Raw genomic sequence first — 24,386 nt, 5'->3', positions numbered from 1 at the left:
AGGATCAGGAAAGACCTTTTACTGGGCAGAGAGTCTTGATAGGGAATTCTTTAGACGAGAAGTTGATCTCTTCTATCTTGTCATGTCCAGATTTGGTGGCCATTCCTGACTTTGAAGCAGGAGCAATGGAAAATTGGGGCCTGCTTACATTCCGAGAAGAGACTCTGCTGTATGACAATGCCACTTCTTCAGTAGCAGATAGAAAACTGGTCACTAAAATCATTGCTCACGAACTGGCACATCAGGTATCATCAACCAGTTCCGTAATATCTCACTCCCTAGAGTTTTAGTAAATACCTGTATGTTAGTAAGCATATTAGTATTCTGTGGTTTTAAAGTATTGCTATTATATAAAATGACAAAGGGAAGGATTTCACCTTTAAGTCATTTCACGTCCATTGTCTTACCTCATAAACGTCCTAAGATGGGAGTAATCCCATTTTACAGGTAAAAATCTGACTTAGCTCTATGAATTGATTTGTTCAAACTCACAAAACCCTGTAGAATAGAACATTTTCCCTCAGTTACGCTGTCTCCCTTATTAGGCAGAACCTTCTTACTGTGTAGCTCAGTTTCTCCTATCTTAACTCAACTCTTGAGTGGGCAGCCATACCCAGCTTTCTACTAACGATTCTTGAATCACGGTTGTCAGGACCAATTTTCTTTTTCCTCTTACAACTTAGTTTTCTATTAATGTGGAAGAAGGAGCGTTCCCTAGTGTAGAGTGAAGGAATTCTTTGTATAAGATGGAAAAAGGGAAAAAAACATTCGTGATCTTCCCCATTTCCAATACGTTGTCTCTGTTGAGCCCGCAGTATGAGGTGCTTTTCAGAGGTTTTGGAAGCCATAAATAAGCAGTATGTGAAGAAAGACTAGAAAGTGCTGTGGCCAGTTAACTTTGACTCAAACACCATCTATAGATGACTCTGTGACCCTTGTAAGGACCTCTTGGCATATACTTACTACTGTGAATGAGCTGAAAGAAAAGCGGTCTTTTGTGAGATTTCTTCTAACTGTAGAATATGTGCTTTATTTTATCTTCTGTTTAGGGCTTATAACTTATCTTCCTGTTAAACCGAGTTTTAAGATACTACCTTTGAAAAATAAATGATTATAACTCTCAAATGTAATTTTTTTGTTTCATTAATAATCTTATTTTTTGCTACTGTTGTGAAAGCCCCATACCACACTGACAAATTTGCACACCCCATGATCACTTTTTATTGCAAGTACTTTTAAAGTTTATTTGTGTGCACATGTGGGTGCATGTGTGTGTGTGTGTGTGTGTCTCTGTGTGTCTCTGTGTGTGTCTGTGTCTAACTATGTGAGTGCATGAGCATGTGGGTGCTCATTCAGACAGAAGAGTGCCTTGTCAGGTGGCCCTCCTCCATCCCTCTCCACCTGTCCTGAGGCGGGGTCTCTTGCTAAACCTAGAACTCATATCTTAGAGAGGTTGGGAGCCAACAGACCCCAGTGATTTACCCGTTCGCATGTCTGTAAAACTGGGATTACAGATAGTTTGTAGAGGATTACATGGTGGCTCGTTACCTGGGTGCTGAGATCCAAACAGGCCCTGAGGATTGCAGGGCACGTGCTAACAGCTGAGCTGTCTGTTCATACCCAAAGATGTTCTGAACAGATGTTATTTAGGAAGGTCTCTTAGCTGTTTTCTTTTTACTGCCATATATAAGAAACCGTTGAAAGATTTCTCTGACTTCCTTTGTGTGTGTGCACGGGCACGCCCCCATGCATCTGCACGCACACACACATGCCAGGCTTCTATAGCGCCCCCATGCATCTGCATGCACACACACATGCCAGGCTTCTATAGGAATAGTACTCAATTTTTGGTCAAAAACGTGTGTTTTGAACTCAGATAATGGAAGAAAAGCATGAAATCCAGACCCTTTGACAATAGGAAAATCTTTGCTGGTGATTGTATATATAATGGAAAATGATCTTACTAACTTGATATTAGATAAGATTATTTTAATAATTTCATTATCACTTTAATGAAGCAGCTTAAAAAGTTTCATTACCAATATAGCATGATGTATATGGCATGTGGTAAAAATTCATACGTATTTTAATAAGTAAATATAGTCTTTCCTGCTTTTTTCCCATTCAGTTAAGGTAAAATGTTGAAGTTTTTATTTTACTTCTAAAATCAGTTTATATAACTTTCAAAATCCTTTATTTTTTGGGGATAGTTTGTTTAACTTTTATAAGACTTTAATTACTCTGGGTATAGTTTGTGTTGAGATATTTTCATTTGATTATCTTCAGTTAGCCTGATAATGCATTCAGTTAAGGATTCTTGAGAATATCCATGTCCTTCTGGTTACTAGCTTGTCTCTCTTACAGTGGTTTGGCAATCTGGTTACAATGCAGTGGTGGAATGGCCTGTGGCTAAATGAAGGCTTTGCCACTTTCATGGAGTATTTTTCTGTGGAAAAAATATTCAAAGAGCTCAACAGTGTAAGTACTATGTTTCTTTGTCCTATGAGGAGGGAATAGCCACATTATAAGTTAGTATTTACCATATATTTTCTACACATTTGAGATAATGAAAAAAAAAGTTTAAAAGCTATAGTAAAATCAATAATTCTGGAGACTGGACAATGAAACCCATTCTTGCATATTGATATATTTCATTAAACATTAAATGATTATTCTTTACTTTAGAATGAATATTTTAATTATTACATTTTATTTTATAAGATATGGTTCTTTTGTTTGAAATAATTTAAAGTTGGAAAATAACTTTAAAAAATCCTTGTATAAAAAGAAATGAAATGAAGACTGACTTTAATATTACTTTTTATATTGTCATTGAGTACATTCTTTCAACAGTTCTTAAATTAAAAAAAAAAAAAACAAAAAACAAACAGCGGGCAGTGGTGGCGCATGCCTTTAATCCCAGCACTTGGGAGGCAGAGGCAGGCGGATTTCTGAGTTCGAGGCCAGCCTGGTCTACAGAGTGAGTTCCAGGACAGCCAGGGCTACACAGAGAAACCCTGTCTCAAAAAAAACAAAAAACAAAAAAAAAACAAAAACAAAAAACCAACACACACACACACACACACACAAAACCAAACAAACCAATGGCTGGAGATTTGGCTAAGTGGTTAAGAAGAGAAGCACTAGCTTCTCTTTCAGTGGTCTAAGTCCATGACTCACAACCATCTAAAATGGGATCTGATGCCCTCTTCTGATGTCTCTGAAGACAGCAACAGTGTACTCACATGTGTAAAGTACATCTTTTTAAAATACCAAACAAATCAATAAATTGCTATTGCTGTGTACAAATGACATATCTGTTTCAAAGATTTGAATACCATGCTGTTATAGAGAGGCATTGAGCTGTGAGTGTGTCAGTAGAGTTTGGAGATATTTCCTGTGCTCAGGGATTTTCACATAGTAGGCCATAATTCGACAGGTATTGCTGAAATAGTTGAAGTATTATTGGCTAGCTGATGGGAAGGACAAAACACGAGTCTCTCATTGTAGGATAGCCTCCCACATAGTAATAATGTCTTCAACCCTAAAGTACTGTAACTTGCTCTTAGACTCCCTACATACGTTTTTCAGGTACTTACAGGAAGTACTCTTGAGAGTTTCCAGTTTGACATTTCTGTATATAGGGCTTGATTACAACTGCAAGTAATCTTTAGTTGAGATACTAAATAGGTAGTTTAAATAATGTGTGCTACTTAATTAAGCAATGAAATACAGCATTTTGCCACTTGGGGGTGCTCAGAACACTTTAAATTCAAATACACATTCTAGTTACATTCTTGGCTGCTTTCAGAATAAGAGTTGTATTTTATTTAAAGTAACCTTAACTAAGAATTGTATATCGTTTTTATAGAAAATCAAGGTGAAGACCACGTTTCTGCCCCAACTTTCCATTTCTGTTTTAAAAATCTACTTTAACCTTTGTTGAATATTTATCTTGGATATTCAGATTTGAAATTTGCTTCTGATAGTCACAGATTCTCAGTTTTGCAGTTAAGCCCTTAAGAAATGCTGATTCACGCATCCTTCAGTTTTAAATGTAGTTTTAAATGAAAGGAAATGCATACAATTGACTTTTCATGGTTTATATGCTGCAGTTTAGTGAGCCCAGGTGTTTTCCATTCTGTAGCAATTTGTTCAATTCGAATAAATGCCGTAAGTATCTTTATATTGTTCATGACTTCCTATTGCTTAATTTTTTTCTAGTATGAAGACTTCTTAGATGCTCGATTCAAAACCATGAGGAAAGATTCCTTGAATTCGTCTCATCCAATATCATCACCTGTTCAGTCCTCAGAACAAATAGAAGAAATGTTTGATTCTCTTTCCTATTTTAAGGTATCACTGTGCACAAAGAAATGTACTTTTACTAGAATTAAAACTCATTTTGTAGGTTAGCAAACAGCGTGATTCACATTAAAGACTGAATAAGTGTTGCCTCTGGGTATCCTATTGAACTTTTAACGGTTTAAATTTTAAACATGTAAATCTGTTTAAAGTTTGGTCTCAACTTTTGTGTTCTGTCTCCCTCTTAATCAGTGTGACTAGTGTTGAAGCGGTGAAGCAGATCCTATACAAATTCATCTTACAAAGTTAGCTTTCTCCATGGGTCTGCACCTAGAATGTGTGCTCAGAAGAGCGCCCTGAACAAAGCCCTTCATTGTGGTACTCAGAATTGAGGTATTTTCTAGAATCAAGATCACCAAAGACATCAAACACAAAAAGTTATTTTGTTAGTTGACAGTTCCCCTCCAGGATGTGACATGTAGACACAGGGCAGAGGATGGAATGTAGATGCTCTGCCGGGATCTGAGCAGATGGAGAACAGAGGAAGTGTGGCGCTGGTATTACCTGAATGGATGCTGTCAGAAGGATGATGGTAAAGCTGCTTAGCCTCTTACGTTTGCTTGTCAGAGTCCTTGTATCCCTCTGCTAGACAGCGAACAAAATACATTAGATGCAAGGCTAGAAGCCATACTATCAAAAAGCTCAACATTTGGAGGTAAATGCATGGAGATGAGCAAGGAAGGCTGTGTGTGCTGAAATAATACAAAAAGTGTATGCATGCTGAAGAGAGGACCCAGAGAGCACAGGGAGCAGAGCAGGGAAGAGAAGAACAGAACGAGGGGTGCTGATGGCCGGGACGCCTTCAGCGGTGGAGCCCGGGTTAGGGCAGTAAGAAAGGAAGCACGAGCCCAGCTGTAGCAGGTCCTGGGAGCCATAAGAAATTGATGATGTTTTTAACATAACGATGACCTGATTAAACTTCATATTTAGAACATTTACATTGGATTCAGTTTATAAAGCAGATTCTGAGACCATAAGTGGGACATGGCATTGAAAACCAGACATGCAGTAGTGAACATTTGCAATGAATGGCACAGCGATGAGAAGAAAGCAGGTCTAAAACTAACAGGAGGTTTGTACTTGAAGGCCTTAGTGACAGGGAAAGACAGATAAATGAGAAGGCAGAATGCTTTCCACATCCAAGCCTGAGGAAGTAGATAATAGGGCTTTAACAAGAGATCAGGGGTTTAATTCGAATATACATACACACTAATTTTTTCTTATCTGCAATTTTTCTTTCTGGCTCTAGTACACTATTATTATCCATGTTAAGAAAAATACTAAGACAAGTCCAGAAATAAGCAGTCTGTAAATTTTAAACTACATGTCATTCTGAGTAAAAGGAAGAGCTCACACTGTCCTGCACAGGTATGAGCCAACCATTTCTCCAGTGTAACCATGCTGTATGTGCAACTTCTCAATTCATCACTAAGTAGCATTTCAATTACCAGATTAACTGGCTCAATTAGGGCTTGTGGTCAGTTATCTTTTATTTATTAATGATTCCTAATGTACAACAGTTATGTAGCTGCCAAAGCAGAGGTATGAAGTGGTTCCTTTCAGTGACTAAGTCAGAGTTCTTAACTTTATAAAGAAAGAAAATCATAGGCCTGTCTTGCTAAGATCTGCACTATAGTAAAATATTTTGATATAAACTACATTTACATGACTTATAGTATATTGTTTATACTTAATCTTATTAGAAATTATTAATGTTATATATACTTAATTCGTTTATTAAACTGTATTATAGGGGAAAGCATTGCATTTGAATTGTGCTCTGTGATCTACTATGGGTCTTGGAAATTATCCCCTCTTGATAAGGAAACTACTATATTCCAGTTATTTAGTGATTTTTAAAGGCCATACTTGAATGGCCAGTAAGGAAAAATCTAAAACGTGTTTCTGTCGCTATACAGAGGGTAAAATATTTACTATTTCAAGGCATGTTATGACAGAATTCTGACACCAATGAACCACCCAAAGCCAGAATTCATGCTTTCTGGTTATAAGATTTCAGTAACATACTTAACCCCTCACAATATGCTAACTACCTATTTAACAATTAGAAATTTGACCAATATCCCACATCACTGATAAAATCTGAACACAGAATAATTCCAGTATTTTGTGCAAAAAACCCAAATGGCTGTGGAGGCGTGTTTAACAGATATATTCCATTTGTCCTTTCATAGCCACGAGGCACAGATGCAGGGCGTCTTGTGAGGGTTCATTCGTTAGCCAGTTTTGGAAGTACCATGTGCCAATCACTGTTCTACACTCTGCAGGTTCTTCAGGAGACAAACCAGACAGTGTTTCTGTGGAGTGTCCATTTCTTTGTTCAAATGTAGAGGCAGATATTAGATAGACAAAGAATTAATAGGTGCTGTATTAGATGAAATAAAGAAGAGAAATGAGAGTGACAAAGAAAATGACATTTGATATAGCATAGTGAGGGAGGCCACTGTGAGGAGGCAGTAATTGTAATGCATCTGTAGGGTCTCCGAGACAAATAGTGTAGGCAGAGCTAATTAAAGTATAGACCTTGTATGCAGAAGAGTTAACATCACAGTTAGAACAACAACCCTTTGGTAGTTTACCTACAAGGCTATTCCTTGGCTGTCATCTGGCAGGCCAGATTTAGGGGCATTTGTACTGTTTGAAATGAAATTGATTTACTCTGTCAAAGCTATTCAAAAAAATGCAGTTGTGCTGAGTGTCTTCTCTTCTTTTGGAGCAGTGGAGTTTGGGTATGTGCAAGTAAGATACTTCCATGCTTACCCTTCACCCCTAAACAAAAGAGAACATCGAATCACTGTTCCATACACGATCACAGCTTGCTCAAGAAAGAAGTACATCCTGTCCACTAGGAAGGGGCTCAGGAGAATTGAGGGCTGGCTTGTGTAGACTCTGTAACTGCTCCTCAGCTGGTTTTACCGTGAAGCTTTTCATTGTCTTACATGATAATTGTGAGTGTGCCTATCAGCTGAGTTTTTTGAATCTTTTTTAGTGCTGCATCAAACCTGGGACTGATGTTAGCAAGTCCCACCCAGCTTACGATTACAGAGTGCTTTTCATGTTCAAGCATTAGTTAGGAGCAGAACACGTCAGCCACGGAGTAGAGTAAGTAATGGAAAAGAGGTGACATCAGCAGAGTCATGAAGAGCAGTCATTATGAAGTGCAATGTATGATGTGGATGTTTTATTCTAGGTGAAGAAGAACATGTGGTCGGGGAAGTATCATGACATGTCTTACTGTTTTAAAAATTATGCCCAGTGTTTAACAGCACATTGAGTCAGGAATACTGATTAGGTAGCTGTCATAGATGGACTATGACAGTAATGAGATACAGTTAGACCTGGAAAGTATACAAAAATTACGTAATTAGCATTCGCTGATAGTTTATATGTAGAATGCATGAGTAGAGTCAAACATAATATTAGCAGATTTTTTTTTCCTGAGGGCCAGCTAGACCTGAGTTCTATTCCTAGAATACCAATAATGGAAGGGGAGAACCGTCTCCTGAAAGCTAACCTCTAGCATTTATGCACCACCAAGGTGCATGCCTGTGCATGTGTGCACACATGCATGACAAAAACAATTTTTCTCTCAACAACTGGAAGTTAGAATTGTCATTTACTGAAATGTAGAAGACTACTGGATAAGTAGATAAGTAGATAAAAGACAAAGAAAAAACTGAATTTTTTAAGTGCAAATTGTATATTAGAGAGATAGTGGAGATACCAAGTGGACAGTATGGAATTCAGAAAAAAAGTATATATAAATCAGGGGGGGTTAAAGCCAGTAGAGAACAACTAGAAAGCAAATTTAGGTAGAGAAAAAGACCCAAGGATTTAAATACCAGCGCACACCAAACTTTAGTCATTGGGAAATTAAGATAAGTCAGGAACACTATCCCAAGGCTGTGTGCATAAAGACTTTCAAACAGGAGAGGATAATTAATCATATTAACTGCTATTGGTGCATTATTGATAAGGTGAGTAAGAGAATTGAGATTGATCCGGCACCAAAAAATTCACCAGGGACCTTGGTAGATGATAGATAGATAGATAGATAGATAGATAGATACATACATACATACATACATACATACATACATACATACATACATACATACACACACACACACACACATAATACTTAGGTAGATACATGCATACATATATACATACATAGGCAGATAGATAGATAGACAGATATAGATAGATAGGTAGATAGGTAGGTAGATAGATAGGTAGATAGTAAGAATGTTTGACATTTGTTGATAGGAATGTTTTAGAGGAGAAAGTTGGTCATGTAGGAGAAAAGAAGAGACTGTTGAGAACAAGATTGCTTACATTTATAGAATAAATGCAGCTATAGTATAAAAAATGAGTGTAATGGCTGTTACTGATAATCTTGATGACTTGATATTGCTACATTTTTATCACAAGTGAAATTTCGTTCAAACCTTGTGTTGAGTGCTTGCTGCTAGGCGTTGCAGCAGGCACTGTTTTTGTAGTTGCATCTTTGAATTGGTCGCTTAACTAGCCTTCATTACAGAAGAAGATATAACATATGCTAGATATAGAAAATAATATCAGTTGCTAATAGAACAACCTGATTTCTCTCTCAAATCAGAAATGGCACCAAACAGGTTGTTGTTTCCTGGTTGGAAATGTGGTATGTGTGTGAGGAAGGGTGTATATTATTGCCTGAATCCTTGCAAGCTCAGTTTGGAGTCTTAGTGTTTGCTTGCTCTTCTATACGTTCATTAATATAGTATATTACTTCAGAAAAAGAAAGATCCTGATTGTTTCAGTAACATGGGAGACTAAAATTAGAATGTAATTACTGCCAGCAGAGGGATTTTCAACACTCTGCTGATTATGTTCCCTCATATATGCACATGGATGCAGATAGTACTTTATATGCACCTGGGTGCAGACAGTACTTTATATGCACATGGGTGCAGACAGTACTTTATATGCACATGGGTGCAGACAGTACTTTATATGCACGTGGGTGCAGACAGTACTTTATATGCACATGGGTGCAGACAGTACTTTATATGCACGTGGGTGCAGACAGTACTTTATATGCACGTGGGTGCAGACAGTACTTTATATGCACATGGGTGCATACAGTACTTTATATGCACATGGGTGCAGACAGTACTTTATATGCACATGGGTGCAGACAGTACTTTATATGCACATGGGTGCAGACAGTACTTTATATGCACATGGGTGCAGACAGTACTTTATATGCACATGGGTGCAGACAGTACTTTATATGCACATGGGTGCAGACAGTACTTTATATGCACATGGGTGCAGACAGTACTTTATATGCACATGGGTGCAGACAGTACTTTATATGCACATGGGTGCAGACAGTACTTTATATGCACATGGGTGCAGACAGTACTTTATATGCACATGGGTGCAGACAGTACTTTATATGCACATGGGTGCAGACAGTACTTTATATGCACATGGGTGCAGATAGTACTTTATATGCACATGGGTGCAGACAGTACTTTATATGCACATGGGTACAGATAGTACTTTATATGCACATGGGTGCAGATAGTACTTTACACATTGGAGATGGGGAAAGAGATGCCCCCATAGACATTTTTTCTACTAAAAATACACACTGTTTCAATGATGACATGAAAACAGAAAAATACCCTGAACGGCCACAAAGAATGGTTGATTTAATATACATAGGAATCTAATTTCCTGTGCTAATATTTATACCTTTAAATATGGTCTGCATCTACATACATGGAAGACTAATGTACTATAACTATGTTGTATATATGAAATCACATATTTTAGAAATAATGTATTTTCAATCTTAGATTCTTGATTCGATAGCCTCTAATAATGTAACATTTTCTTCTCTCTTTCTCAATGCTTTGAGCAGGGAGCTTCTCTCTTGTTGATGTTGAAAAGCTACCTTAGTGAAGATGTGTTTCGGCATGCTGTCATTCTTTACCTGCACAATCACAGCTATGCAGCTATTCAAAGTGATGACCTCTGGGACAGCTTCAATGAGGTGAGTACGGTGGATGATTCAATCCAGTTATCACATAGAAATGGAACCAGTGAGAGTTACTTAAGAGAGAGAAGGTAGAGCTTAGCATGTATTTGTTATCAAAGTCAAGAAGTGAAAATACTTTTGTTATTAAAAAATTGTATCTGGCCATGGATGGTCATATTATTCTATATCTTAATCTTCATTCATAGTTTACTAAGTAAGGAAATATTTCTCCTCAGTATTAATGAATATTACATATTTTTGAAACTTTTTCCAAAAAATTTTATTTTGAAGTAGTTACCTTTTCTAGTTTTTCTATCTTCAATCAATGATTCTGTATGGAGCCCTATGAATCTCTTGATTTGGGGGCCCTCATCCCTCTCAGTCATATATGACAAGATGATTACCATAAGTTCTATACTGCCCTTGAGTTGTTTGTCTCTTGGCTTTTGTTACACTTCCATTTTCTAACAGGCATTATAATTAGATAGAAGTTCCTCTTCAGTGCAATGGGTGAGCCCAGCTTATGTTGGCTGCACAATCCTGGTAGGTTTTTAAGTTTGTTACTCTGATCTAGAGTGGTGGTTCTTTGTGCTCTGCAAAATTGCAGATGTAGCTGAGGATCTGACAGAAGTTATGTCATCTGTTTCAGCCAACCCACATATATGCAAAACACACAGACACACACACACACACACACACAGTTTCAGTCTTATGGGTGCGTGGACCCGCCTCATCGCCCACTCTAAATGGTAGTAATTTTTCGCCCAGAAGATAGGACATTCATATTGAGTTCTGTTTGAGAGAAGAAAATAATTCTTATTTCATAATACTAGTTTTTATGTTGTCTTCTCCTCCAGTCATTTGTTGGCACGTCATTCAAGAGCTATCATTTATTTGTTTCCCATCACACATACCCTGACATTTGGAACATATGTCTCTGCCTTCATCACTTGCTGCAAATAATATTGTTGTTCCATCCGAACCTATTTTTTAATAGGTTTTTATCAGCATCTATATCAAACCATGTACTAGTCTCTCTTGTTAAAATACTACTTTAAACTCCTCAAAGTATCTTGCTTTTTTCCCAACCACTGGACCTGAAATAAATAGTTTGGAGCCACGAGAAATACAAGATTAATACCTCACTGAAACTGGGAAACATTATTTCATACTTTTGTACATTAAACGACATATAAGGATCGAAGTAGAGCCTCCTTTGGTGATGGAATAGTTCAGGTTTTATGATAATGTGGTGGCTTGATTTACATCTATGTGTAATCCAGAAAAGTAGGCTATATCATAAATGTAACCTTCCCTCTTTAAAGAGACCATTTATCATGAACCACTTTTTGATCATTGATACCAGATGTCTTGGAGGTAGTGAGCTTTAGAGGGTCGAAATAACTTGTGACATTAGATTTTAGATTTTGCAGGAAAAGTTTACATGTTTGGAAAATAAGACCTATGATCACCAAAAAGAGTTTACTGTTGTTCTCTAAGAGGCTCAAGTGAGCAGAGTTCTATGGAGCTGTTGCTGACTTTGTCTGTCACCCTTTAGCTCCCATAACGTGAAGACGCAGAGTAGGTGATAAAGAAGAGGATAGACTAGCTGCTTCTCAGGACTGAGCTACCATGCTTCCACCCTAGACTTCTTCTCACTCATTGCATCTTTGTGAAGTGAAGGTGCTGTGGCCCAAAAGATCACTTACAGGCTCTGTGGATTCTAATGTTAAACTCTACTGGTCGGTAGCACTGCAACTTCTCAGCGTGGTACCAGCCGTGCTGAAACTCCCCCTACATTCCAAGTAGTTTGCTTAAGCAGCTCCTGACTTAGGGTGATGAAAAGTGTAAACTCAACTTAGTATCAATTCTGTGTGGTCTTCTTGGAATAGATTAAGGAAAGAGGGAAAGGTACAACAAAGTAGACTAAAACTTTTATACTAAGTTTATCTTTAAACAAAATTAATTCGTCTTAATTTAATAGGTCACAGACAAAACTCTAGATGTAAAGAAAATGATGAAAACCTGGACCCTGCAGAAAGGATTCCCATTAGTGACTGTCCAGAGGAAGGGGACTGAGCTTCATCTACAACAAGAAAGATTTTTTCTAAACATGCAACCAGAAATTCAGGCTTCAGATACAAGGTATCATCCATTTTTTTCTTCCCGGTTTGTCCTGTTTCCACCTTCAGGTGTAAGAATTTTAGATGTTCTATACCATCCTTGTGAAACCTGATACAGTCTTCCCCTCTCTAGCAGGAGTTTAGAAGCTTTCAGTTTCCAGTTACTGTCTGAATATCCACATCTAAATATCAGGAAGAGAGCTAACCTCCTATCTTTTTCTTCTGCAGCCACCTTTGGCATATTCCAATATCCTATGTCACTGATGGAAGAAACTATTCAGAATATCGATCAGTTTCACTACTGGACAAGAAATCAGGTATGACTATAGTTAATACCTTTATGATAAAAAATTACTAATAGTGTAATTTTAAAAATTTGAACAAAGGGCAGATAATAGATTGCATTTTCCAGATGGACATTTTCTGATCTAGTGTCATAAATCATCGTCCAACACTTGACTAAAATAAGGCTGACTCTTTATATGTATAGAATTGGCTTTTAGTTGTACGAAATAAGGTTAGTAAAATGAATAAGTAAAAAAATAATACATTTAAATTTAAAAAAGCTTAAAGAAATTTTAAAGACTATTTTGGAAATGTTTTATTTTTCGGTCCTAGATAAATATTTTATGTTTTAAAATAAGTGAAAGAGCCCGAGCCGTTGCTTAGAATGTTATTACTTAGAATGTTATTACGCACTTCCAAGGGCTGGCTTGGAGCCCGTGCATTCTAACAAGCGTTTTATAGATTATTTATATGCATAATAAAGGTTGACTCATGACCTAAGTTTACAGTAAATGCTTATTACAATATATCTTGTAGACGTGTACATTCTTCGGTAATTAAAAATGGGCCAAGGGACTGTGATGACAAGGAGATAATAAATCATGACAATGATGTAGGCTCAGTATCCCTACATGAGCTTCATTATAATATCCACAATAGTTCAGATTTCCAGACTATGAATGTTCTATTAGTAAAATCTGTACAAATGGTAGAAAATCTACAGTGTTCCAGATTTGATACACTTATAGCCCCAAGCTTTTCGGAAAATTGATAGTTGGTCTATATATGTTTAACCATAGGAGTCCATTAAAAAAAAAAAAAACTATTGAAATGTAATTTCTAACCATTTGTGAAATAAATCTGTGATACCTACATAATTGTCCTTTTAATTCACATACCAAAAGAACATAAGGCTCTTGGATTATGTGAGAATCAGCAGTGAATACTTTAGATTTATGAACAAGGGAGCGTGCTTGCTTAGATTGGGATCTGTTTTCAGAGCTACATTTGGATGGGTGAGTAAAGCCCAGGTGTCTGGTTCACGCCATGCCTCTCCCATTTCCACGTAACTAGACTCTTCTTAGGTGAGGTGCTTGGCCTCCCTGAGCCTACTCTAAAATAGGGCTGTGATCAGGATTCTTAGAGTCTATTTATATGAAGTACCTAAAATAATGTCTGGCATGTATTAAGATCATATTAGACACTATTACTAATGCCCTCACAAAAGAACCTTTAAGCATAGTGTATCCACATTACATAAGCTCTGTAGGCAGTCTCCTAACTAATGCTGTCATAAGTTCACTAGTGCTTGCTTATCATTTTATAATTTTTTCTACTTGAAATCATGTACATATGATTTCCATATCTTGCCATTTCATTGCAGCTTTATCACACTCTGCAGTAGAGCCCACTACCCACACAACACTCACACTGTGTATAGTGCTGTGGTTTTACCACACACAGCAGTAGAGCCCACTACCCACACAACACTCTCAGTGTGTATAGTGCTGTAGTTTTACCACACTCTGCAGCAGAGCACACTACCCATACAATACTCACACTGTGTATAGTGCTGTAGTTTTACCACACTCTGCAGCAGAGCCCACTACCCACACATCACTCACACTGTGTATAGTGCTGTAGTTTTACCACACTCTGCAGCAGAGCACACTACCCACACATCACTCTCAGTGTGTATAGTGCTGTAGTTTTACCACACTCTGCAGCAGAGCACACTACCCACACAACACTCACACTGTGTATAGTGCTGTAGTTTTACCACACTCTGCAGCAGAGCCCACTACCCACACATCACTCACACTGTGTATAGTGCTGTAGTTTTACCACACTCTGCAGCAGAGCACACTACCCACACATCACTCTCAGTGTGTATAGTGCTGTAGTTTTACCACACTCTGCAGCAGAGCACACTACCCATACAATACTCACACTGTGTATAGTGCTGTAGTTTTACCACACTCTGCAGCAGAGCACACTACCCATACAATACTCACACTGTGTATAGTGCTGTGGTTTTACCACACTCTGCAGCAGAGCACACTACCCATACAACACTCACACTGTGTATAGTGCTGTAGTTTTACCACACTCTGCAGCAGAGCCCACTACCCACACAACACTCTCAGTGTGTATAGTGCTGTAGTTTTACCACACTCTGCAGCAGAGCACACTACCCATACAATACTCACACTGTGTATAGTGCTGTGGTTTTACCACACTCTGCAGCAGAGCACACTACCCATACAATACTCACACTGTGTATAGTGCTGTAGTTTTACCACACTCTGCAGCAGAGCACACTACCCACACAACACTCACACTGTGTATAGTGCTGTAGTTTTACCACACTCTGCAGCAGAGCACACTACCCACACAACACTCACACTGTGTATAGTGCTGTAGTTTTACCACACTCTGCAGCAGAGCACACTACCCACACAACACTCACACTGTGTATAGTGCTGTAGTTTTACCACACTCTGCAGCAGAGCACACTACCCACACAACACTCACACTGTGTATAGTGCTGTAGTTTTACCACATACTGCAGCAGAGCACACTACCCACACAACACTCACACTGTGTATAGTGCTGTAGTTTTACCACATACTGCAGCAGAGCACACTACCCACACAACACTCACACTGTGTATAGTGCTGGAAGCAGAAAGTGATCTCACCATCTTTTTGATTAATGTGTGAAAAAGTGTTGCCTTCCCTGGTGAAACAGAACTCTAAACATTAGGAGTTCCTAAAATGGTGCTCTGGCCCAAAGAAGAGGAGTAACCTTCCTCTCCAGGCATATATAGCAGAATAGTCTAATGCAATGTAGCATTTTTAAAAAGCCAATAAAGAAATTTGCAAACTTCAAAATAGAATTTAATATTTTTTGGTATTAGAAATAGGCAATAAGAAATCTGTTTCTGTCGGCTCTTTAGAAGGCTCTGTTTATATGTGTGTGGTAAACCATTCTTGAGATTCGTGCTTTATAAAATAGCTCCATCTTCCTTACCATAGTCCAGTCTTAGTTGCTGTAACAGAATAACAAAAATAGTTTAAAGAGGAAAAAGATTTATTTCAGTTCACAGTTTGACAGGTTTCTGTTCTTGGCATCTGGGAGAAGAGAAGAAAAACATTGGCAGATTATATCTTTCGGAGACATTCCAGAGCCGTACGTCCTAAGTGCCCAATTATCAGTGATGAGCAGGCCCTTGCCATTGCTAAGATCCTCGAGCTCTCAGCATATGAATGTGGAGACCTGTGCGAGCCATAGCCTGCTCCTCCCTCTCCCCACTGTGCGCTCTCCCTGTTTCTTCGCCCTCTCCATTCTCTCCCCTCTCCTGCTTTCCTCTTCCTTTCCTCTCACCTCGCTCTACCTCTCCCTTTCTCTCCCTCTTCTCCCCTCCTCTCCTCCCTTCACTGCCTTCTCTGTTCCCTCCTTCTCCCCCCCCTTCTCCTCCGTGTCTCTCTCCCACTCTTTCTCCGTCTACTCCCCTCCACATCTCTCCTCCCTGCTTTTGCTGCACAGAATATTTTCCAGTCCCACTAACAGGCCGCGCTTGTGTCTAACCTCTGTGTGTGCTGTGCTCTCTCCGTGAAGAACACCCTGACTTGCACTCCCTTGACCTCCTCCTATTCGTTCCTCAGCCCTTAGCTAAGCCACGCCTTGTTCCTCAAAGACCTCTGCATCCCAAGAAAAGGGAGATTTCTAGTTTATAGTTTCAAATAACAGTTTGTACTTTTTACTCAGAATATTCTGTAAATGCTGTCGACTTGTGTCTCTCCCCTTGAGGGTAAATATTGTGGTTTATAAATCACATTGGTGAACTTAGCATGTAGTAGGCACATAAACGATTACTGAATGGATAAATGAAATCACTGAATTATAATGTTGACTCTAAAAACTTTTCATGAAAGAACATTTAAAACCAAATGAAATGTCTTATTTTTTTTCATTGGTCAAACTCATAGTGAAAGGGAATATACAAAAGGGAATATAGTTGTTGAATCTTCAGCTGGGAATGGCCTAATTTGATATAATTGTACTAGTAACATAGTTCCCCTGTGGTTGTTGCTGCTTTATTTTCTGCTAGTTTATGTTTTAAGAGTATACACTGAAAACACTCTGATCTTAAAAGGAAATGCTTGACCCTAAAGACACTTGAATCTTGGCCCCTGATACCCCAATAGTAATTACTCTCAACTTAGTTGCAGTTTCCTTTTCTATGCTTAAAATGTAGCAGAGAAGATGACTTTAATTTCGGCACTATAAAATCCTCTGGTTTTGTAGGTCTATAGCAGTGCTCTGAACTTAATTTACTAGTTGAATCATGTGTGGTAGTTAACTAAGTCCAGTTAGCATCATTACCACCTTATCTCATACACGATGTTTTTGAATAATTGTTGCACACAATAACAAGATAAAGGGGATCATATTTTAGGTTATGCTAAAATTTTTTACTTTGTCCTTCTTATATTTATTTTATATATTTTTGAACCCAAAATATTTAACTCTAGGAGATATTTAATTTTAACTAAAAATGGTATGTTTCTGGAAAAGCATGTCACCATCCCAGAAATATTTCAATGAAACTAGAAGATGTATCATTGGAAGGAAAAGCAATTAGGAAGAGAAGGGAGGTGGTTCACTGGCACACTTTCATGTGCTGTTATCTTTGTTCCCACATAGTAAGAAGAGGAAAGGAAGTGACACAGAGAAGGAAGGGCTTGGCAAGGGCTACAGCTAAGCTGTGTGTGATGGTAACCCCAAGCATGTCATAGTTCCTGATTTTATAGTAAGAACATGTGTTTTTGTTTGTTTCAGGACTCCAGTATTCCTTCATAAAACAGTAGTTGATTTTCATAGCTTATTGACAAACGATTCTTTTAAATTCACAGTTAGATTACTTTGTCTGGGTTTTTGCCATTTAAAATTACATTGCTTACTCTTTTTTTTTTTAACTGTACAATAGACTATGAAAACAAAACTGTTAATCTGTTAATGATTATAATAAATAAAAAGCTTATAAAAGTAGTCTCATATACATTTGAGCTAGCAACCAGTTTTGTCCTTATAAAGTGATTATTTTTGGATACCTATGGTTGGTTTTCACATCCTTCATCCTAGTTCATCTATCCTTTAAATGATAAATCTGCTATCTCCTGCTGTTGGCCATGTTGCTAATGTTCTGGTAACTTGATAACAGTCATAATTTGAAATATACTCCATGCTGTATTTCTTCTCTCTACCATCTGGAGTTGGCCAGGTTTGCAGAATAGTCCTTGCTCATCAGTGAAAATATTCACTATTCCACCATTCCCTGACCCTATCCACTGAAATGCTGGCCAGGCTTTCCGCTCCTTACCAGTCAGTGGAGATGGGCCGTGTAATACCTCTTTCCCAGGCTTTATCTTTAAAAGTGCCATACAAGATTGTGCTTGCTAACCAAAATGGAGAATATTCCTGCTTTTTGGATTAGCTGATGATCTAATTATTCGCATCAGTTAGAAGTCTGTTTACAGTGGCCCCAATCTGGAACCATGACTTTTTTCCTTTACCAATATTCCCCAGAACTACATATTATTCTGAAAAAAGAATAATATGAATTTATTTCACCTAATTGATCCTTTCTATCAGTCACTATGTCAAGAGTAAAAAAGAAATAAATATTGAATCTTTTAATGAAAAGGACTGATAGTTCTATTAAGACATAATTAGAAGTATTTCCATTTTCAGAACATCCATAATATCAGCAAAATTAGAGTAATAAAAGGAATCAGATAGATTCTAATAATTTATGCTTTTGAACTTGACAAACTAAGTAAAACTTCAAGTACTAACATATCTTTCATTTTAAATATGTTTCTAAAGCAATTTGTTTGAAAATAACTCACGATACAAGTATTTTAAGGAAAAAAATTAAATGTTTCAAAGCAGGAGATTGAGTCAAGTGGGGCAAGTCCTGAAAGGAAGAATTGGCTGTTGGGCATTCATTGCTCATGAAGACAGTGGAAGAGAAAGGGCGGGGAAGTCACAGGTGAAAATGCAGGATGGACACCAACACGCAGAGGACGACTGTAGGAAATACTGCATTAATTCAAACAAGCATGACAATACACACATACTACAGTATCATTGGGTTTACATGAGGCTGTTTTCAATGTAATTTAAAAATGTATAATTTTACTTTAAGATCAGAAAATAGTGTATCATTCAGCTTTTAATGTGGTTTGAAGTTACTTGTTATGACCTCAGTCATTACTTATTCATTCATTTGATAAGGATTTGTAATCTCCTGCTGGGTGCTTCACTCTATCAACTGAGAAGTTAATAATGAAGGATCAGCACACGGGGCTTGTGCTTGTTCTAGCAAACTTTCATCTCAGGTCTTTCTAAGCAGGACTCTCTGCTGCATCTACATCCTTGTCAACTTTTAGGACCTTTTTTTATTAGTAATTTTAGTATTTAGTAACATAATTATTCGTAATTTTAAGCATGGTGAAAATTTGTCAGTATATTTTGAGGTCAGTTCCTTGTTTATACATTCTTTCTCCTCCCAAAATTCATAGGCATTTTTAGCAATTCTCTTAACACACACACAGAGGTATGTATGTGTATATATACATACATACATACATACACACACATATATATGTGTGTGTGTATATATTAAAAAATACATGCACTTAACTACTTATCTTGTGCCTAACAAAACCTTATGCTTTTTCTAATGTTTATTTTGATAGCTTTGAATTCTTCTGCATTTATTTATTTATTTATTTATTTATTTATTTATTTATTGGTTTTTTGGATTTGGTTTTTTCGAGACAGGGTTTTCTGTATAGTCCTGGCTGTCCTGGAGCTCATTCTGTAGACCAGGCTGGCCTCAAACTCAGAAACTGAATTCTTTTCTAAATGATTTTTTTCTTTACTAGTATAATAAAAGAGAAAGGTGGAGGTGGAACATACTTTACATAGCGCACCCACTATTTTACTCTGCACACCATCCCTTTTCCCCCATTCATAATTTCTTTAGGTTTGTGTATTCTGAAATCACTTAAAAGAATGACATCTTAGGCATTTCTTGCTTCACGAAGCCTCTCCAGACTGCCCTTCAGAGTGAAATATTTCTGTACACTTCCATGGATGTTGTGTCTTCCTTTTCCACCAGTGACACTTATGTGATGTTATATCAAGGTACTTTTATCAGACCATAAAAACGGGCCCCTGTGTCGTCTTTGTCATTTGTTCTCCAGTGCCTAATCCTAGAGCTAATAATGTATAATGAATAAATGATGTTTGAATGAGTAGCAATCTTCATTAATGTGAAACTTACTGTACCAGCACATAAGTTTTTAGTTTCTTACAAGAATCATAGATATGAAAACATACTTTGTTAACTTTGAAAAAAATCAAAGCCCCCTATTGTCTTCTCTCTTGGTATTTTACTTTTTCCTCTCTTTTAGATGTCATCAATCTTACAGAACAAGTGCAGTGGGTCAAAGTCAATTCAAACATGACTGGCTATTACATTGTTCACTATGCTGATGATGACTGGGCAGCTCTAATCAAGCAGTTAAAAAGAAATCCTTACGTTCTGAGTGACAAAGACCGAGCCAACCTGATCAATAACGTCTTTGAACTTGCAGGGTAGAGTATGCTTGATTTGCATTGTTAGTGTCATGTGTTTAAATGTTATTGCACTGAAGAACAAGTCAGAACAGGTTGAAAGAACAAGTGTATATTGACTGTTAGGTAGACTTTTAGAAGATTTGGAAAATGTTAAGCATGTTCATTGCTTTCAGAGATCTTATGTGTTAGAAACATCAGTTATAAACACATTGAATAGATAGCATAAAACAGGGCCCACTACTAGTTCAAGAAGCGACACCAACAAGTAGGATGCATATCTTGTTCAGTAAAAATGTTGTAAGAATTCAAGCTTCACATTATTGTATGAAATATTTCTTTTCATGAAGCAAATGGCTTCTTCCTAAAGCTTTGTGCTAACCTATTGATTGAATAGCATCTCTGGTGACCGGAGCCTCCTTACACGTGTGGGTTACCTCCCCAACCACTATATACGTTAAACAAGCCCAAAGCCAAGAAATGGCAGCAGTCTTTGTAGAAGTGTTTTCTGAAGAGTTTACAATTTTAGGTTGATTCCAGACCTAGAAACACAAAGAATTCTGACTTGTTTAAATATGAAATACCTTGTTATGCCCTTTCAACCATTCAGACTTTTACAAACTGTCTAGTTGGTTGGTTAGTTAGTTAGTTAGTTAGTTAGTTAGTTAGTTTGTTTGTTTGTTTGTTTGAGACGAGGTGTCATTGTGTAGCCTTGGCTGCCTTGGAACTGCATCAGACTGGCTTCAGATTCAGAGGCCCACTTTGCTTCCTCTTCAGTGTTGGGATTAAAGGCACGTAACATCCTACCCAGCCTGGCTGCTTGATACTCACTGTAAACTCACAGTAGAGTTTACAGCAAGAAATAAGATTTGTATGTTTTCTGATTCAGGTATTCTGAATCAGATACTATTTAGATGGGGGTATGCTATCCCCAGTCTGTGGTAAAGAGAAGTAATTAGTAAATAAAATTAATAGCAGTTGTCATTTCCAAGACAATGTTATGCTTCTACTTAGTCAGTACCAATTAACAGATGACTTCTGGATCCCAAAAGTGAGCTGCTGTGTACCTTTCTAGTAAATTGTGTCTACTTAAATATGTTTAAGTGTGAACTACTTAAATATATTTAGTGTGAACTACTTAAATATATTTACTTGAATCTAACTTCATCTGATGCTACTGTAAACCTAAGTTTCTTGTCTACAGAACTCACTGCTCACTATAAAGTTTTCCTCCATGAAGTTATATGTGCCTCAGTAGATTTATACTTTGTGTTCATTTATTCTATAGCCTTGGCAAAGTGCATCTTCAGATGGCATTTGATTTGATTGACTATCTTAGAAATGAGACCTACACTGCACCCATCACTGAAGCTCTGTTCCAGACGAACCTTATCTATAATCTCCTGGAAAAACTGGGGTACATGGACCTGTCTTCACGATTGGTGGTAAGTCTTCCTTTCTTCAGTTTCTCTTATGGCTTACCTTTAATACTGTTAACAATTCTATAAAGCTTTTAACATTCCTTTCTTTTAAAAAGCAGTTAAATTCCGATTTCTTTATTTTGCTGGTTGTAAAATATCTATTCTGGATCAAAATTCCATTATTTACCATGAAAAGTTGACTAAACTTTTAAATGAAAATAGTATTCTTTCAATATCAAAATATAGACATTTGTCTGCTGTTAAATAGAGCCATCTAAAAAGAAAATGTTCCTGGGGGCCATCTTTTGTTTTTATACAACCTTAAAATAGAGTCATTTAAAAAGGAGAGATCCTATTTCTTTGCTGGTGGTCATTATAAAATGTAGCATGTTTTTACTAAAAATATCCTACTTGCCAGGCAGTGGTGGCGCACGCCTTTAATCCCAGTACTTGGGAGGCAGAGGCAGTAGGATTTCTGAGTTCAAGACCAGCCTGCTCTACAGAGTGAGTTCCAGGACAGCCAGGGCTACACAGAGAAACCCTGTCGGGGGGGGGGGGGGGGGAATAAAAAAATCGTGCTTAGTAGTTGTTGTTGACTACCCTCTGTGGTAGCCGTGACTGGGTGAGCCCTCAAGGAGGTATTAGACTTCACTTTTCTTAAGACCAGTCACTTAATCTTAACAGCTATTACTTTTGACACTTCAACAATTAAGGTAATATATTAGTTACCTAGGATTGCCTTCGTTACTTAATTACTACAAACTTGTACAAAAATACCAGAAACATATTTACTATGCCCCTGGAGGCTCAAAGGCTAAAGTCGAGGTGTTGGCAGAATAGAGTATCTTGTAAAGAATAATCTACTACCTGCGTTTTCCTTAGCTTCAGGTGAATACTAGTAAGCCTTGGCATTCCTTCAGTACGTTCATGTCACTCCTGTCCTATCGCTGTTGACAGGGCACTATACTGTCTGTGTTTCTGTGCCCAAATTTGCCGGTTGTCATCATTACATCAACCATCAGTTTAGAACTCATAGTAACCCTGTATACCTTCCTTTTCACTTGATTATGCCTACAGAAACAGTGCCCAATTAAGGTTATATGAATGGGGGGGTACACTATTTAATTGTAGTATCAATAGTAGCACACAAGAGTGATACACATCACTCATTTTCATCACTCTTGAAGGACACTGATTTGAAGGGCTTTAAAAACACCCTAAAGGAAGGCAGGACATCTGCCTATGCTGAAGCCGGCTAGCTAGTTAGTTTCATGGTAGCAGAAGGCCTTCTGCCATGTGCCTTTCTTTGTTCTAGTTAAGAGTAGTCTTAGACTCAGTGAAACAGTATTCGGCAAAACCAGAACGGGGAACTGGGAAGGGGTGGGAGGGAGGACAAGGGAAGAGAAGGGGGCTTACGGGACTTTCGGGGAGTGGGGGGGGGGCTAGAAAAGGGGAAATCATTTGAAATGTAAATAAATTATATCGAATAAAAAAAATTAAAAAAAAAAAGAGTAGACTTAGGACGCAGTTGGTAATTATCTCAAGTTATCCCTTTGTTGAAATCACAAATTGGGTCTTTGGAGTGTTTCCTGCTGGTGTTCAAGTAACCCATCTCCTGCTGCGTCTTCATCCTCTGTGGTTTCAGGTACTATATACTGTAGTATATACAACATACTATAGAATTAGATCCAAGGGACTGGTGAGTAAGGGCAGGGGTGGGAGGCTTAGTACCTGTTTCTAAGACTTGGACCCGTTAGTGCTATAACTCCTTACATTTTTTTGTTAAATACCAACTTGGCTGTGGGATGCCAGGAATCTTGGTGGGTAGAGCAGGTTGAGACCCCGGAAACTCAGTGGATGCACGCCCGAGACAGTAGGCGCCTCCCCGCTCCCTGCCAAGTCCCCGACCTGGAACACATGCCACACTTCCCACATAAATGCTAGTGAGGTACCTAAAGGCCCCGAGGGTTTAACCCGGAAACTCCGCTTCCCGGACATTCCTCCCTGCCAAAGGTATTAACCTTGGGTGCAGCCTGAGAAGTTGGCACTTTATGCATCCATTTTCCACAGTGAACAACCAATAAAGTTTGGAACCAAGGACCATCTCTTTCATCCAGAACGGCCAAGGGGAGCACGGAGCAGGCCTTTGCCTTCCGGTAGGCCTCTCTGCGCTCCCAGCCACAGTTGCAGCCAGGTTAGGGAGCTTCACTGCTAGCTGAGCTGGAGCTCCTGTTCCCCTGGCCCCAGGCTGCTCCCTGTCCTCAGCCCCAGCTTGGCTCTCAACTTCTCACAACTCGCAGTCCCTGAATGTCCCCGAGTTTGGGAGCGTACATCCCAGCCTTGTCGCTGGCCTGTGGACCCCTGACCCTTGTTCCCAACTTTTCTGTGCCTGGCTTCTCTGTGTGCTTTTCTAGCTGCGACCAAATGCCCGGAAGTTAGGGAATACCAGCTTCGGCGTTCTCGCATCTCATCCCGAACAGTGTCTTCACT

At 38.2% G+C, this 24,386-nt stretch overlaps 2 protein-coding genes across 4 annotated transcripts in view; one reads left to right on the top strand and one right to left on the bottom strand.

Moving 5' to 3' along the window:
• The window catches only part of LOC127673655 (zinc finger protein 431-like), an 826,992-nt gene that overhangs the window by 195,538 nt on the left and 607,068 nt on the right, over positions 1–24,386 (bottom strand). The window lies entirely within an intron of this gene.
• Positions 1–24,386, top strand: part of Lnpep (leucyl and cystinyl aminopeptidase) — an 88,912-nt gene that overhangs the window by 46,832 nt on the left and 17,694 nt on the right. Inside the window, exons 6-13 of the mRNA XM_052169426.1 lie at positions 91–245; positions 2,365–2,478; positions 4,225–4,356; positions 10,301–10,432; positions 12,402–12,562; positions 12,769–12,857; positions 20,313–20,496; positions 21,764–21,920. Of these exons, the coding sequence (XP_052025386.1) occupies positions 91–245; positions 2,365–2,478; positions 4,225–4,356; positions 10,301–10,432; positions 12,402–12,562; positions 12,769–12,857; positions 20,313–20,496; positions 21,764–21,920 (1,124 nt within the window). The remainder of the gene's footprint in view (positions 1–90; positions 246–2,364; positions 2,479–4,224; positions 4,357–10,300; positions 10,433–12,401; positions 12,563–12,768; positions 12,858–20,312; positions 20,497–21,763; positions 21,921–24,386) is intronic.

The sequence above is a fragment of the Apodemus sylvaticus genome, chromosome 23 (assembly GCF_947179515.1).
Source record: "Apodemus sylvaticus chromosome 23, mApoSyl1.1, whole genome shotgun sequence".
NCBI classification, from domain to species: domain Eukaryota; kingdom Metazoa; phylum Chordata; class Mammalia; order Rodentia; family Muridae; genus Apodemus; species Apodemus sylvaticus.
The sequence above is the reverse complement of the archived record's forward strand: the minus strand, read 5'-3'. Positions and strand labels throughout refer to the sequence as shown.